Source organism: Pyxicephalus adspersus, chromosome 1 (assembly GCF_032062135.1).
Source record: "Pyxicephalus adspersus chromosome 1, UCB_Pads_2.0, whole genome shotgun sequence".
NCBI lineage: Eukaryota > Metazoa > Chordata > Amphibia > Anura > Pyxicephalidae > Pyxicephalus > Pyxicephalus adspersus.
Genome location: NC_092858.1, coordinates 148821188 through 148834892, shown reverse-complemented (window position 1 = coordinate 148834892; position 13705 = coordinate 148821188). Strand labels below are relative to the sequence as shown.

The 13705-nt window shown below is 35.6% G+C and overlaps 1 protein-coding gene across 1 annotated transcript in view; it reads right to left on the bottom strand.

The window, feature by feature from the left end:
• Positions 1–1511: 1511 nt before the first annotated feature.
• GOSR1 (golgi SNAP receptor complex member 1) overlaps positions 1512–13705 on the bottom strand; it is a gene marked incomplete in the record, with an annotated part of 45143 nt that continues 32949 nt past the window's right edge. The window contains 2 exon segments of the mRNA XM_072430851.1: positions 1512–6939; positions 10019–10101. Coding sequence (XP_072286952.1) covers positions 6815–6939; positions 10019–10101 — 208 coding nt within the window.

Sequence of the window (13705 nt, the reverse complement as noted above, 5' to 3'; positions counted from 1 at the left end):
AAGTCTTCTATTCCTGTCCTCTTGTTGTTTCATTTTGTTTGCATACTATTGCACTCGGCCAATTGCCTTATGTTTTCTCGAAGGCATTATTACGGTACAGAAATTTGTAAGAGTCCAAAAAAAAGAATGTAAAATTATCAGCAAAAGGCACACTGTCACTGAGCAATATATACACACATACATACATACATGCAAATATACCTCTGACATATACCACAGCACTGTACAAAGATCAGTGGTGCACTCACATGAGTCCGAGTCATATGTCTAGCAAGTTTGGTTTATGTCTCGATGCGTTTCCGAGTGATGGTGGAACATAGCAAGTTTAATTGAAATGTCTCCATGCGTTTCCTAGTGATCACCAAAAATAGCTCCGACATGAAGCACAGCGATGTACAAAGATCAGAGGTGCACTCACATGAGAGTCTTAGTCATATGTATAGCAAGTTTGGTTGAAATGTGTTGATGTGTTTCTGAGTGATGGTGGAACATGGCAAGTTTGGTTAAAATGTTGCCATGCATTTCCTAGTGATCACAAACACATGCATCCAAATATAACTTTGACATATAGCACAGCGCTGTACAAAAATGACTGGTGCACTCATATGGGTCTTAGTCATACGTATAGCAAGTTTGGTTGAAATGTCTCCATGCGTTTCCTAGTGATGACATACACACATACATCCAAATATAGCTCTGACATGTAGCACAGTGCTGTACAAAGATTACTGGTGCACTCACGAGTCTCAGTCAAATGCATGGCAAGTTTGGTTGAAATGTCTCCATGCGTTTTGGAGTAATGGTGGAACACACGCGCACACACATACATACATCCAATTTTATATATATATAGATATATTATAATGTTTACTTTTGTATTGGATTCATAACAGTTATTTTGTATTGAATCCAATACAAAATAATTTGAATTTCCCGACGCGCTCCCTCGCACGCACAACCGTCACCGGGAATACCCGGTAAACGCCAGCGCACACGCCGGGGGAAGAACGGAGGGAGAACACGGCCCGAGGATGGGATCCGACGGGCAGGTAGCCGGAGGACGCCGATGGGACCAGGTGTTTTTTTTTTTTTTTTTTAATGTTTTTAGCTACCCTGAGTGTGGTTTAGGGTTACCACTTTCAGCATGCTTATATTTTTTTTAACACGAGCCACAGAGGGGTTAAACATACAAACTTGCATGATTTGAGCAATCATACATAAAAAAAAGGAAAGTATGCCCTCTTTCAGTTCCAAGGTTTTGAAAAGTTGTGCATTAACACATGCCCACAAACCTCACTAAACTGAAGCAATGTTGTAAAAAATAAGTGAGCCAAAAGTTACTCCAATAATTTGAGATATCATTCAGAAAAAAAAATACTTCAAAGTACTGCTACTAAAGGTGGTTCTATAAAATAATAAATCATGGGGGTGTAGTTTTTCACACCTCGTAAGACAAATCTAAGAAAATGTGCTTAGATATCAAGACACAAAGAACAACAGACACAAATACATGATGTATAAGTCTAATTTATTATTAAATTACATAACAAAGCTTTCTTCTTTATTACAGACAGAAATTGCACATTGGGTGCAGAGATGGGAAAATAATTACAAGAGCAATAAAATATAATTAGTTTAAATGAGCCATTTGTAAAGCAAAATAAGAAAGTGCTATTAGAAGGGAAAAGGATATATACAGGTGGACACTTTGGGTTTGGAAATTCTGAACAACAGCATACAATGAGCATGTTGAATAAATTAGAGTCCTCACATTCCATTGGGGAACACACATACAAACGGACATTCAATAGAAAAAGCAGACTGCTAGTTTGGGTCTGGCTAAACATTAGGTTTAAAGTTGGAATTTTCTGCTTTCATTCAGAAAGTATAATAGGGTTCCAATATTTTTGACTTGCATGTCACCATAATCTACTGTTCTTTTCTTACTTCAATATTTAACTAAGAATTTTCAGACTCCCCCCATGTAGTATGCAGGGCTGTAGTAGAACAAAACAAATCTTGTTCCTTCAGGGACTCTGAAGTATAACTGTGCAAAGCTGTGGACATTAAAATCTTTACATATTGTAAGCAAAACAGAAGGCAGGCAATAAATGTTGGGATAAAGCCCTCACTAACACAGGCGGTTGCAGGCTTGCAATTCATCCTCAATTTTTGTGTTTAGCTCCTCCAGTTCCCTGCTGCAAGGGACTTGGTTTCTCTTGTGGAATTTTAGGATGAACTGTTCCGCAGTGTCTGCAGCTACACAGGTCAGTAAAGGCTTGTACTTTTAAAAATGTTGATATTTTAACGTTCATATTATGACCACTAATTAAAGGAGATAATAGACATTGGATGTTAGGTTTGACTTGCCACCAGGGACTGCTTTCAAAAGGTTCATATGATGTATTCAAGTTGATCATGAAAAAAACTATAATGAAAGTACTTTACAAAAATATAGGCATTGTTGACAGGTCCTAAAAAAGCATAGGTTGGAAAGTCAAAGCTAATACCAGCCTGGCTAGAGCTCGAAAAAAAATATATTCCAATTTTGCAAGCCTTTTTGTGTAATGCTACTTTGCAATGAAATAATGTGATTGCATCAAAGTTATAAACTAGACAATAATTTGTCTCTAACTGTAGATTACAATTCTTACTGGGATAAGCATGTCTAATAAAAAGGTAGGTCAATCTCAATAAGCAATTAGCATTAGGCAATTTAACTTTCATAAATGTACAGGCCAAGAGAGAAAAAAATCTAACTATTTATAAAAAAATCTAGTTGTGGAATTCCTGACCAGGGCATAAGTGTGCTCATCAAAAACAAAGTTACATATCACCATCACGTTTTAGGTCAGAGACTCACAGTATTGTGGGAAGAGTCAACAAGAGAGACCAACAGCAGCATCCATATTTCTTCAATGACAGATTTTCTTTGATACTAATTATAGCATTCTAAACTGACCTCAAACTCGACAAATTAGAGAACAAGGCCTGCTTGTACAGATCCAAGAATTCCCTCATCCAACATGTACAGTACTAAAGTTATTGCACAGGATATGCCGGTTGAAGGCACAGACCTCTGGAGATCTGCACTATGATCAGGTCTAACCACCACACAAGCAAGAAAAAAAACTATAAAAAAAAAGCACACACCTGAGAGACCATCGGGTCAGAAATGCAGACATCGTTTACCACTTTATAGTTATTGATTGTATTAGGCTATCTACAAAGACTGTTTCCTCAGAGTTTAAATGCCCATGTGCGCAATTCTCATTCATTCCAATGGGCCTATTCCCACTGAGTGTTTTTGGGCAGTAGGTTTTAAACATTAAACAAAACAAACTTTGCAGCATTTTATATGTTGTAGACACTTATAAACGTCTAAATATGCCTAAAAATACTTAAAGTGAAATCAATGGGGGCAAAGTGTTTATATGCTTATTGTATATTAATGCTTATAAACACTTTCACTGAAAACAATGTGTTTATAAATGCTTCTAATAAAACCAATGGAGATGCTTAGAGGTGTGTATAAAACCTTCCATTATCCCATAATTTACATATTTGGCTTTAAAACACCTGTTGTACAAACTCCATAAACTCGTTTAATGGTGGGTATAGACAAATATAAGCATTTATAAATAATGTCACTGTAGACTTAACCTAAAGCTGGATAAATGCTTGCTGTTATGTATTACCTGCACTTTACTGTATAAATTAATGTTTCAATCCAAAGCAACTAATCAGAAATCAACTCTGTAGTTCAAGTCTATAAACTACCTAATGATTTGTGATTGCTTACTATGTGTAGCCATAAAACTCAGGACATTATAGTTTACATAGACTGCATTCATATGATGCTCGTTGTGATTGGGTTTTTCTTAGCAGTCTGCTTTGCTCTTTACAGTATACATACACACACATTTTACATACCACAACCAGACAGGGCTCTCTCAACACACCCGTCATATATAAACCCTCAAACTGATACGGTTCGTTTTCAAACACTTATATATCTGTACACTAACACTAATTAAAAAAAAAAAGGGGGTGGCACCATGGGGGCCCAATTAGAATTAATAAAAATCTCACTTCCTCCTGTGTGTGTGTGTCAGCTTCAGTCTAACAATACTCAGCCACACATCCCTTTCCATCAGCCAGTTTAACCACTGCACTTTTCTCCTGGTGCTTGTGGGGGGATCAGTTATTACAGAAGGTGTGCAGAGTTTAAAGGCTTACTGAGAACACTGATGAAGTGTAGATTTTAAAGTACAAGTTTTAAACTTTGGAGAGGAGTCTGCTCATTGTCTCTTCTAGTCTTTGTCAAGTTACATGACGTGACAATTTCTATTTCAAGGCAAATATTTGTAAAAGAGTAGCTAATCTTGATCCTATTTCTTGTAAACTGAAGGCAGCCCCACTCACTTTTCAACTTTTTACAATATTGTGGTGCTATTAGAAGCATGAGAATGTACGATCACAAGCTGGTGGCAACAAACACTAACACTACATTGTGAATGTAGTTCACCAACTCAATTATCACCTCCAACATTAAAACAGGAAGTACATTCTAAAGTACAGAAAATTGATTCACCCTTCATTCCAATTTAATTTTAACAGCTCTGAAGAAAGCTCTTAAAAATTTTCCTCTACTTGCTACCGATCTAATTATTAAATGTGTATAGTGATTGCATACAGTGTACGAGATAAGAGGTATACTTTGTACTGGGCTGCATTTAAGCCTCAGTAAATGATTTGCCTTGAAGTAAAACTTGGGGTATAAGTTTGAAGAAATATATCAACAGAAGAAAAATACAAGAATGTAAAGGTTTTAAATGTTCTCTAAGCACATTGACAATATCCATTCCACATTTACTGGTAAAGAGCAGATATTTAAACACTTATTCCTTTGAATATTTTTTTAGAATATAGTTTCCTCTTTATGCTATCAGGATGTCAAATGAAAAAGCCAATATAAGACCTTCCTAAGAATTACCTAATCCTGAAATTTAGAGAATCAACTAAAGGTTTAATAAAAAAAAAATGTAGCTAAATCTCAGGAGTCAGGCATCCAATACATCTATTATATCAGTTACCATTGAAGCTTTTTTTCCCCCAGCAGACATCCTTCATATGGTATAGCAAAACAGTGAGAACTTCCAAAAGTACATTTGCATTCATTAGCGAATGGTGATCCATGTGAAGAAAAAGATCCTAAGTCTGAACTGATTTTTGGGAATATGCCTGTTAACTGCATGTTGGCAAATACTAAATCTGACAAGGCATTATTGTATTGGGTGAATACACCTGACTTAAAATGGCATGCTACAGGTTGTAGTATGATGTTTTTATATTGTATTATCCAAAAAAAAAATATTTCAGAAGAATGGTTCAAATCTAAGAATCTATTATTAGAAAACCAGCTTTGAAGTTGTGTAGATTTCTGGCAGCTTGTCTGTATTTAACACGAACATTGGTAAGTTCATAGTGATGCAGGTGACCTGGGAAAGTCAACTGATGCTGATTTAGAAGTTCCATGTACATTGCGGGTGCAAGCTATTCCACTATAGAATTCCTATTGCAATTCAATGTATATTGCAGGGCCACTATATAATGGCAGGAGTAGGTCTTAATGAGCTGTAATAAAACAGATAACTAAAGAAGCTGAGTGTTTGCTGTCTCTTGGACTGAACCAGCTCCAGTTTTTATATTGGACACTATTTAAAGAAACTACTATATATTTATATTTTACACTAAATCTATTTGGTTTTCTGGGCTGAGAAGACAATTTTGCAATACTTTTTATATATGAAGCCTATTACTGCAGATAGGATTGTGCTATATCTGCAAAAAGGTTTTGTTGTATTAATTTATATAAAGTACTATATATATATATATTTATATCTCAACTGTATTTTAATAACTTTTTCAATAGTTAGACCATTTAGTAGGCTTATAGTAGGTACAAAAATTAGGAAACTAAAATGTATATAGATCGTATTCATTGTACTTTGTGTTATTTTGTTACGCTAAAAACACGGCAAAAAAGGAAGAATTCCTGTATCTTTGAGATAAACCTACCATGGAGTGATCCAAAATGATGAGCCACAATTTTGTGTTTAGATGAGTATTTGAAGGATTTTATAGTATGTCAGAAAAGTAAGCCAGGCATCTACACATAATGAAGGCAGCCATTTGTGTGTCTGTGTGTATAACATTGCAGCATATCAATTTAATGAGACACAACTTATACACAATTGCTGCCTCCACTGAGTGTAAACAATGGATCACTTTGATATACCTGGTGCTCCCTGTTCTGTCAACCAACCAAGTATCACTCATTTAGACAAGGTATTGTCCTTTGTGGCAATGCTTAGTAATGTTGTCAATGGTTTGTGAGTGTTAAAAAGATTTCAGTGGTGTGAAGATATATTTCCGGTTAATTTAGTTCTACGTGTATTTGTTTTTTTTTTTGTTTGTTTTTTTTTTTAGCTTTCACATGAAAAGGTATGAATTCTGTGTTTAGAGTTCCTTGAGGTGCCCTCAAAATTACAGACATAAATCAGCCCCTGGTATTCATTAGATAGGTTATGGATATTCATAATGGTTAGAGAAATATGAGTATGTACAGCTACTGACCAGCACATGGCTGCAGTCAGCACTTAGGATTGCCAATATAAAATGTAAGTTATTTCTTTGATACCCCGTGTTCCCTTATGTACAGGTGGTGTACGTGCAGTACTGCACTTTTCACTGGTCTCTCCATCCGCTGTAGCTGCTCCCTTAGGTTTGTGGCAGAGTCTGTTGTTGGTCATCAATGGAAAGCATAAAGCAGCAACAAGATTGTGCAAATGCCAATTATAGAACCCAGAATGAGTGAATCACGGCGCTTTCTCAGGTTAATCCTCTGGATGAGGCTGTTGACTGCAGGAAATCGATCTGAGTAAATTTATTAAGAAAAGTAACCATAAGCAACTGAGCATATAAAAATAATGAAGGTGATAATAAAAAATTAAATCTGAATACAAATAAATACATTTGGTAGTGAAAAAAGGTTTCTAGATCCTTAGAGATTTTTGCATTTGGATTACTGCATGAATGAATTCTAAAATGAAATATGATAAAGATCCAAGCCAAAATACCATTTAATTTCATAAACCTACACAAGATTTCACATTTCTCTCTCTTTATTACCCAAGCACTCTATCAATGAGTGTTTAAGGCCACCTAGATGTTCTGAGGACAAATAAAACAAATAATACAGTTATGCCATACAATAAATATTTATAGGAGGCCAATCCCATTTTGCAATTGTAAAGCATGGTAGGGGGAATTTGAAAACTATTTAAAGTACATTTTCTGTCAATCATTTTGAATTTAGATAAAAATAAAGCAGGGAAGAGGGGAATCATGTGGGATATTACTGTTATCTAGAGCACGGTTACACAGATTTTTCTTTCTCTGCTGCTGACAACAATTTTACAAAACAGGAAGTGAGGGGAAAAAAGGAGGTACTGAAGAAAAAGGCCAACAGGTGTTCTAGCTTCCCCTTATCACTATCATTTCTGTGTGTTTTGCGGTTGGAGATATAGCCACACTTCCAGTTTGTAAAACAAGAAAAGGGGGGCAATAAATCAGGGTAAATCTACTGAAGCCTCAGAAAGCAGTAACATCAAAAAAACACTAATCACCTATCTAAAACTAAAAAAAAAAACCCCACATCAGAAGTTCTGTGATTGAAAATTGAAAAGCATAAGTGATGAACTCAATGCCAGTGCCAAATCCACTAGTAATACAATATAAAGGTTTGTACAATAATTACATCAATACCTTTATTGCAGAAATATTTTTCAATATTTAAAACAGGTTACCAGGCTTTTGTTTATGGCAGACCAGTTCCCCTCCTAATGTAAGTAAAGGGGAATGCAAAAGTACCTCAAAGCATGTTGATGCAGCTTAAATGAAGGGCGACTGAAGTCCTAATGATCTCTGAAGCATCTGCTTATTGACCCAAGTTTTAGGTTGTCTTTATAAAGGAATAAGATAAAGGTAAGGTAACAGTTGTCTCTTAGACGATAAGATAAAAGTTGACTGTTCTCTTGCAAATTGCATATATTTTCAGACTCAAATTCCCCCATCCTGCTTTACTTTGTTATTCTGTCCTGTGCCAGTATCCCTTTTCAAAGAACATATATAAACACTAATGTGCTTCCAACGAACTCCCAGTGGCAAGGAAAAATGGGAGGGAAGAATGAAGCCAACAATGCAGCTCCTGAAATATTAAGCACTTTTCCTGGATCTACACTCATTACTGTGTAATTAAACCTATGACACCTCTCCATTGATTTGTCTGCATCTCACTATCCACAAACACAAGAGGGAATGAAAAAAGCAAGCTTTATAGAAGGGAAATATCAAAGCTCAAAATATATATATTTAAACTGTAACTTCTCTTTTATGACAAATGTATTATCATATTGCAAGGCAATGAGAGAAGACTTTTTCAGCAAGTTCAGAAATCAGGTCGTTACCACAGATGGTCCTTTACTGTTAATTGTCTCAGAAGTTTTAATGTACGGAGACACAAATGAGGTAAATATCTCTGTGAGAAAAACTCATTAACAGTCTGCAAAACATTATACAAAATATCATAAAAAAACTTTAGTGTTTACATACTAAGTATTAAATCCTTAGAGATGTAAAGCAGATTCCTACATATTTAAACAGACCGTAATTATTTTACAGAACAATAAGAGGATTCTATCCAAATTTTGCACTGATATGAAAGGCAGAAAGAACGTCTTTATAACCTTATACACCCATTTATATATGAAACTGCAAAATTCAAAATGCATCTAGAAAGCTCAGTTTATTGTGTTGCAATACTATACACAAAAAACCATGCCACATAAATACAAAGTACAGATAAATCAGGACTTGGGAAAAATATCTTAGTGTATCTTTCCTATCCAAAAAAACTCTTTGATAGTTGAACACTACACACACGCTTGAAGCATTTTTAACAGACTTTTGAGATCATTCATAGTAAATTTACAGGTGCCTTTTACCTGCAGTTGACCCCTTTGATGTAAACAAAAGCCCAATGACATTGATCATAATAATGATTTCTTTATTCCTAAAACCCGTTGAAAAGATTTGAACAGGAGTGGAGGAGAGGTCCACTATTTTTAAGGAAGGCACCCTTAGCATCTCTTCTATACAGGTAACATATTGTATCTGGAAATGTATTTTAATTTGTTTTTAACATAACTTTAGTTAACACTACACATCTGTCTTAGACTTTACTGTTAACAGGGTAACTTGCTGCTGTGTTTGTCACCTTGTTAGAGAATTAGGACAAATAATCGATCTACCCGAAACCACTGGTAAAAAAAAAAAAAAAAAAGAAATAACTGGGTGATTCCGAAAAAACTGTATCTTGTTGGTTCTAGAAAAATTTTTAAATATTTGCTACAATCAGGATGTGTCCAAATGAACATATTTATAACACGGTTAGCTCAGAGGTTAGCACTCGCCTTTGGAGCACTAGGCCAGCGGTAGCCAGCCAGTTGGCGACCACTGCACTAGGTCACAGGTTTGAAGCCCAGTGACAAACAAAGTGGTCTTTAAATATGAAGCTATGGAAAACACTTTACATGAATAGTATTTAGACATAGTTTTCTGATCCTCCATCCATTTAAAAAACATCTATATCAAGATAAAAAGCAGGTAAATACCCATTGGTGATATAAAATAGCAATTACTACAGAGACCATATGTACAGTCCTTTTAAACTGAAACCCCCAATCAGAAAAAAAGATTTGTTTCTGAAATCAAGAAGACTAATGCAGCTCCTACAAGGACTGTGAGCTCCAATATTTTTCCAATAACATTTTTATTATTTCTGGGTTTAGGCATTTTGGGCTATACATACCTTAGATGTACAAAAAAATAAAATAAAGAAAAATACTGATATACACGCTATGATAATTTGCCTACAAACCATTTGTAAGGATACTGGCCAAGGTATTCACCCGGCTCTGTATAGATTTCAAAATTCCTCGCTGTGAAGTCATGTTTTCTTTTGTTGCCATTGCAATGCTGTGAAAACACAAAAAGCATTTTAATATTTAAAACATATAAATTATTGAGCCATTTGAGGGAAAATTAGGAAAAATAAGTTAGTATGCAAAGAATCTGACCATTTACACAGGCAACAGCTTCAAGAATTCTTTATCCCCAGAAGCGGCCTGGCATGTGCAAGCACATGCAGATGCTGGCAAACTTCTCTTTCTTCATTTAGTTTACATATTTGGAGAATTTACACAGAATGTTTACAAACCTATTTAAATAACACTCACCACATCAAACAAAGGAGCTGCAGAAAGGCACATAAATTAGCTGTGAAATTATTATGTGAAAAGTAGGTGTCTGCACAGGAATTTACAGCAATAAATTTAAAAAGATAAACACGAACAAAAAACAGACATCAAGATTATGATTCAAATCCATTCAATCCAACAAGCAGAGCACAGAGCTCTAAAGGGTGTCAACCAGGAAGGTTGTAAAATCATTTTATTAAAAAAAAAAAAACACTATAATGGGAGATTTATATGTTATGGTATTACTGTCCTCCCTATGAATATGTCAATTTCCTAGCTATTATGCTTACCCACTTGCTTCAATACTTTCTTACTCAAAATTGAGAGGAAATGGGCACCCGGGTAACTAGCATTTAAGATGGACACTTTACCCAACTCAAATATTAATGATTGGGGTATAGTTAGGGCTATGACTACTGTAGATGAAAGCTGCACCCATGGCAACTAAAGCAGTGCTGTATTCAGCATGAGATGAATATTATACATCCATGTTTCCCAACCAGGGTTCCTCTAGGTGTTGCTTGGGTTTCCTTGAGAAATAAGCAATAAGCAATTTGTGCCTCTCAGTCAGTTTAGGAGACACCAATCATCTTTTTAGCTATTTGTAAGGGTGACACTCTTTTCTCTGGTTAACAATGTTAGAGGCCTTCTTCCTACTGACCACCACGCCAAAATACTGTGAGCTGTATATATAGTAATAAAAGCAGGGGTTCCCTGAAGACCTGAAAGTTATTTCACTAGATCGCCCCGTTAAAGTTGAGAATATACAGGATATATCTGGTACTAAAAGTAGAGGTAAAGTAGTTAGTAACTGGTTCCACTGAGAAGAAACATGAAAACACACAAAATAAAAAAGTTCTTGTAGAGAAGGGAAGGTCTGAGTCTCTGCCACTGTTGCCTGTGTCCTTGTTGGCAATTTTTTGTTTTAATTCCAAGTGTGATTTGAGATGGGAACTTTCTCCATTGGAAAATAAAACAGAAATAAATGCTGACAAAGGGCCTAAATTTTAACTAGTTTTTCTTTTAACACATTAAATGACGATTTTTTTAAGGAATAGAGTTAGAATTTTGCAATGAATAGAGTGAATACATTTTATCTTTAAAAAGTTTATAGTATAATGACAATAGATTTTGTACTGTACCCTATACATTTCTGTCTCAATAAGCAGATATAATATGGTGACCATAATAGAAAAAGGACACATTTAACAATAAAGATACTTGTATCTTTCTGTTAGCTGCTGAGGGCCAAGCCGGGGCAATCTAATCAGACAGAAACAGAGCGGTTGTGTCAAGGATTGGCAATAATTGCAGCCAAGCTGTTCCTCTGTAATAAATGACCTAAATCAAACGTGTTCTTGACTCCTTCCACTGGCCAGCAGTCATTCTCATAGCAAATCTCAGAAGTGTCCCCGGATTCATTACAGCAGTTATCATTCTTGCTGAACAGGTCTGGCCAGCTCGGATTCAGAGCACTGCTGTGTTATGTAAAAAGTACCCCAGAGACACAATTATAAAACCTCATTAGGAATATATCCTGGGAGTGAGTGCTTTTAAAATCTGAAAAGCAGAGCTCGATAAGTAAGGCAGGCAAATGCTTGTAGCTTTCAAGACTGTACATTAGGGAAGGGCAAAGCTTTACATTCTGTTAAAAAAGCAAAGTTTACATCAAAAATGAATTACTGACAAATGGGGCCATGTGCTGTGGAGTTTGGGAATCTAACAGCGTTGGGTAGAATACCTAATAAGAAAACTGTTACATAGAGACAACTCCCAACTGTACATTGCAATGGTGTGTGAGCACAAATTATGTCTAACCATTAAGGATGATCATTGCATTGACATTTGGGAATAACAGAACTTTTAGAAATTATTATCAACAGACTAGACTGTGTCTTCTGTAACACAAAAACTATTTAGAAGATCTGAGATCTGTATACCTGCAAATTGAAGAAGGAATAGTATATACTATGCCTTACAAACTTTTTAATTCTCCTTTGTGTTTGCTCTGTTTTGTCCTATTACAATCTGGAATTAAAATGTATTTTTGGGGTTTATGCCCATTTGTGTTCCACTTTAAAGGTGCAAATATTTTATATTATGCAGAAAAGCTGCTTCAAAACTTGCTTAAGTTAGATGGGTTGTGTTGGCATACAGCAAGTTTCAAGTCATGCCACAGATTCTCAACTGGATAGAGGTCTGCTGGAAGGTGAACCTTCATCTCACTAGCTGACTGAAACAGATTTTCCTCAATAGTTGCATGCTATTTAGTGACATCCATCTTTCTTCAATCCTTACCGTAGAAGCTACTAAAATGTACCAGACAGCACAACTTTCCTTTGATTCCCATGATTTGGTAATAAAAAGAATTGCATGATGTGTCACCAATCTGTCTCAATATAGGTTATTCAGGCAAGGTCTCTAACTGGATAGTGCAGTGGTCCTTGGCATCTCCAAAGATTGTTGCAGCTGAAACTCAGAGAACTAAGAAAGGTCTTACTGGCATTGAAAGTCAGGTGAGGGGTAAAGCTCACAATTTTATGCCATGTACAGAGTAAAACTGGAAACCTGTAGAGTTTTTATTGCTGTATGTGTCCAACGGTTTCCTTTTATTTCCCTGTCCTGGTGGCAACCATCACTAATTAAAGGGGACATCTCTGAAATGGGTACACAGCAAGATACCAAAAACTGATAGATTGTATCCCTTCCACACAGATATATATCCACAGTGGGGACACAAACTCCTGACAGAAAGTCTAAACGCTTCTATTTTGCATTTTTGTATCTATGGAGACCGAAATATTGATATATGCAGTATTTTAAAAGCACACAACAGTACTATTACCATATCATCCATGCATGTAATAATATTAGTATACTATTATATGCTTCCAAAAACTGAAGATCAGGAATTGTCACTCTTTCTACCACTTGCCACGGATGGCAACTTTACTTCCATCTACTATGTTAATGAGGAGCTGCAAAATGGAAAGGATAAGCCTTTCAGGCCAATAAATCATTTATGCTGGTAGCAGAAAATCTACTCATTTGTGAGATTCATGAAGCAGACATTTCATGGATAGTAATGAACAGACCTAAAGAGCGATATATTACCAGTGTCTAAAGCAAGGCTGGTGTACATATTCAGTAATGTTCAGAGGCATAACTAAGCGACACAAGGCTGCAGGACAAATTAGGAGCTCACATATAAAGTGAAGAGAAGGTGTTTTTTTTCTTCCCTTAACCAAATTAGTTAAAATGCAATGATTATTTACATTTATATATAAATATATATTTATATTAAATATATTTCAATCTTTATA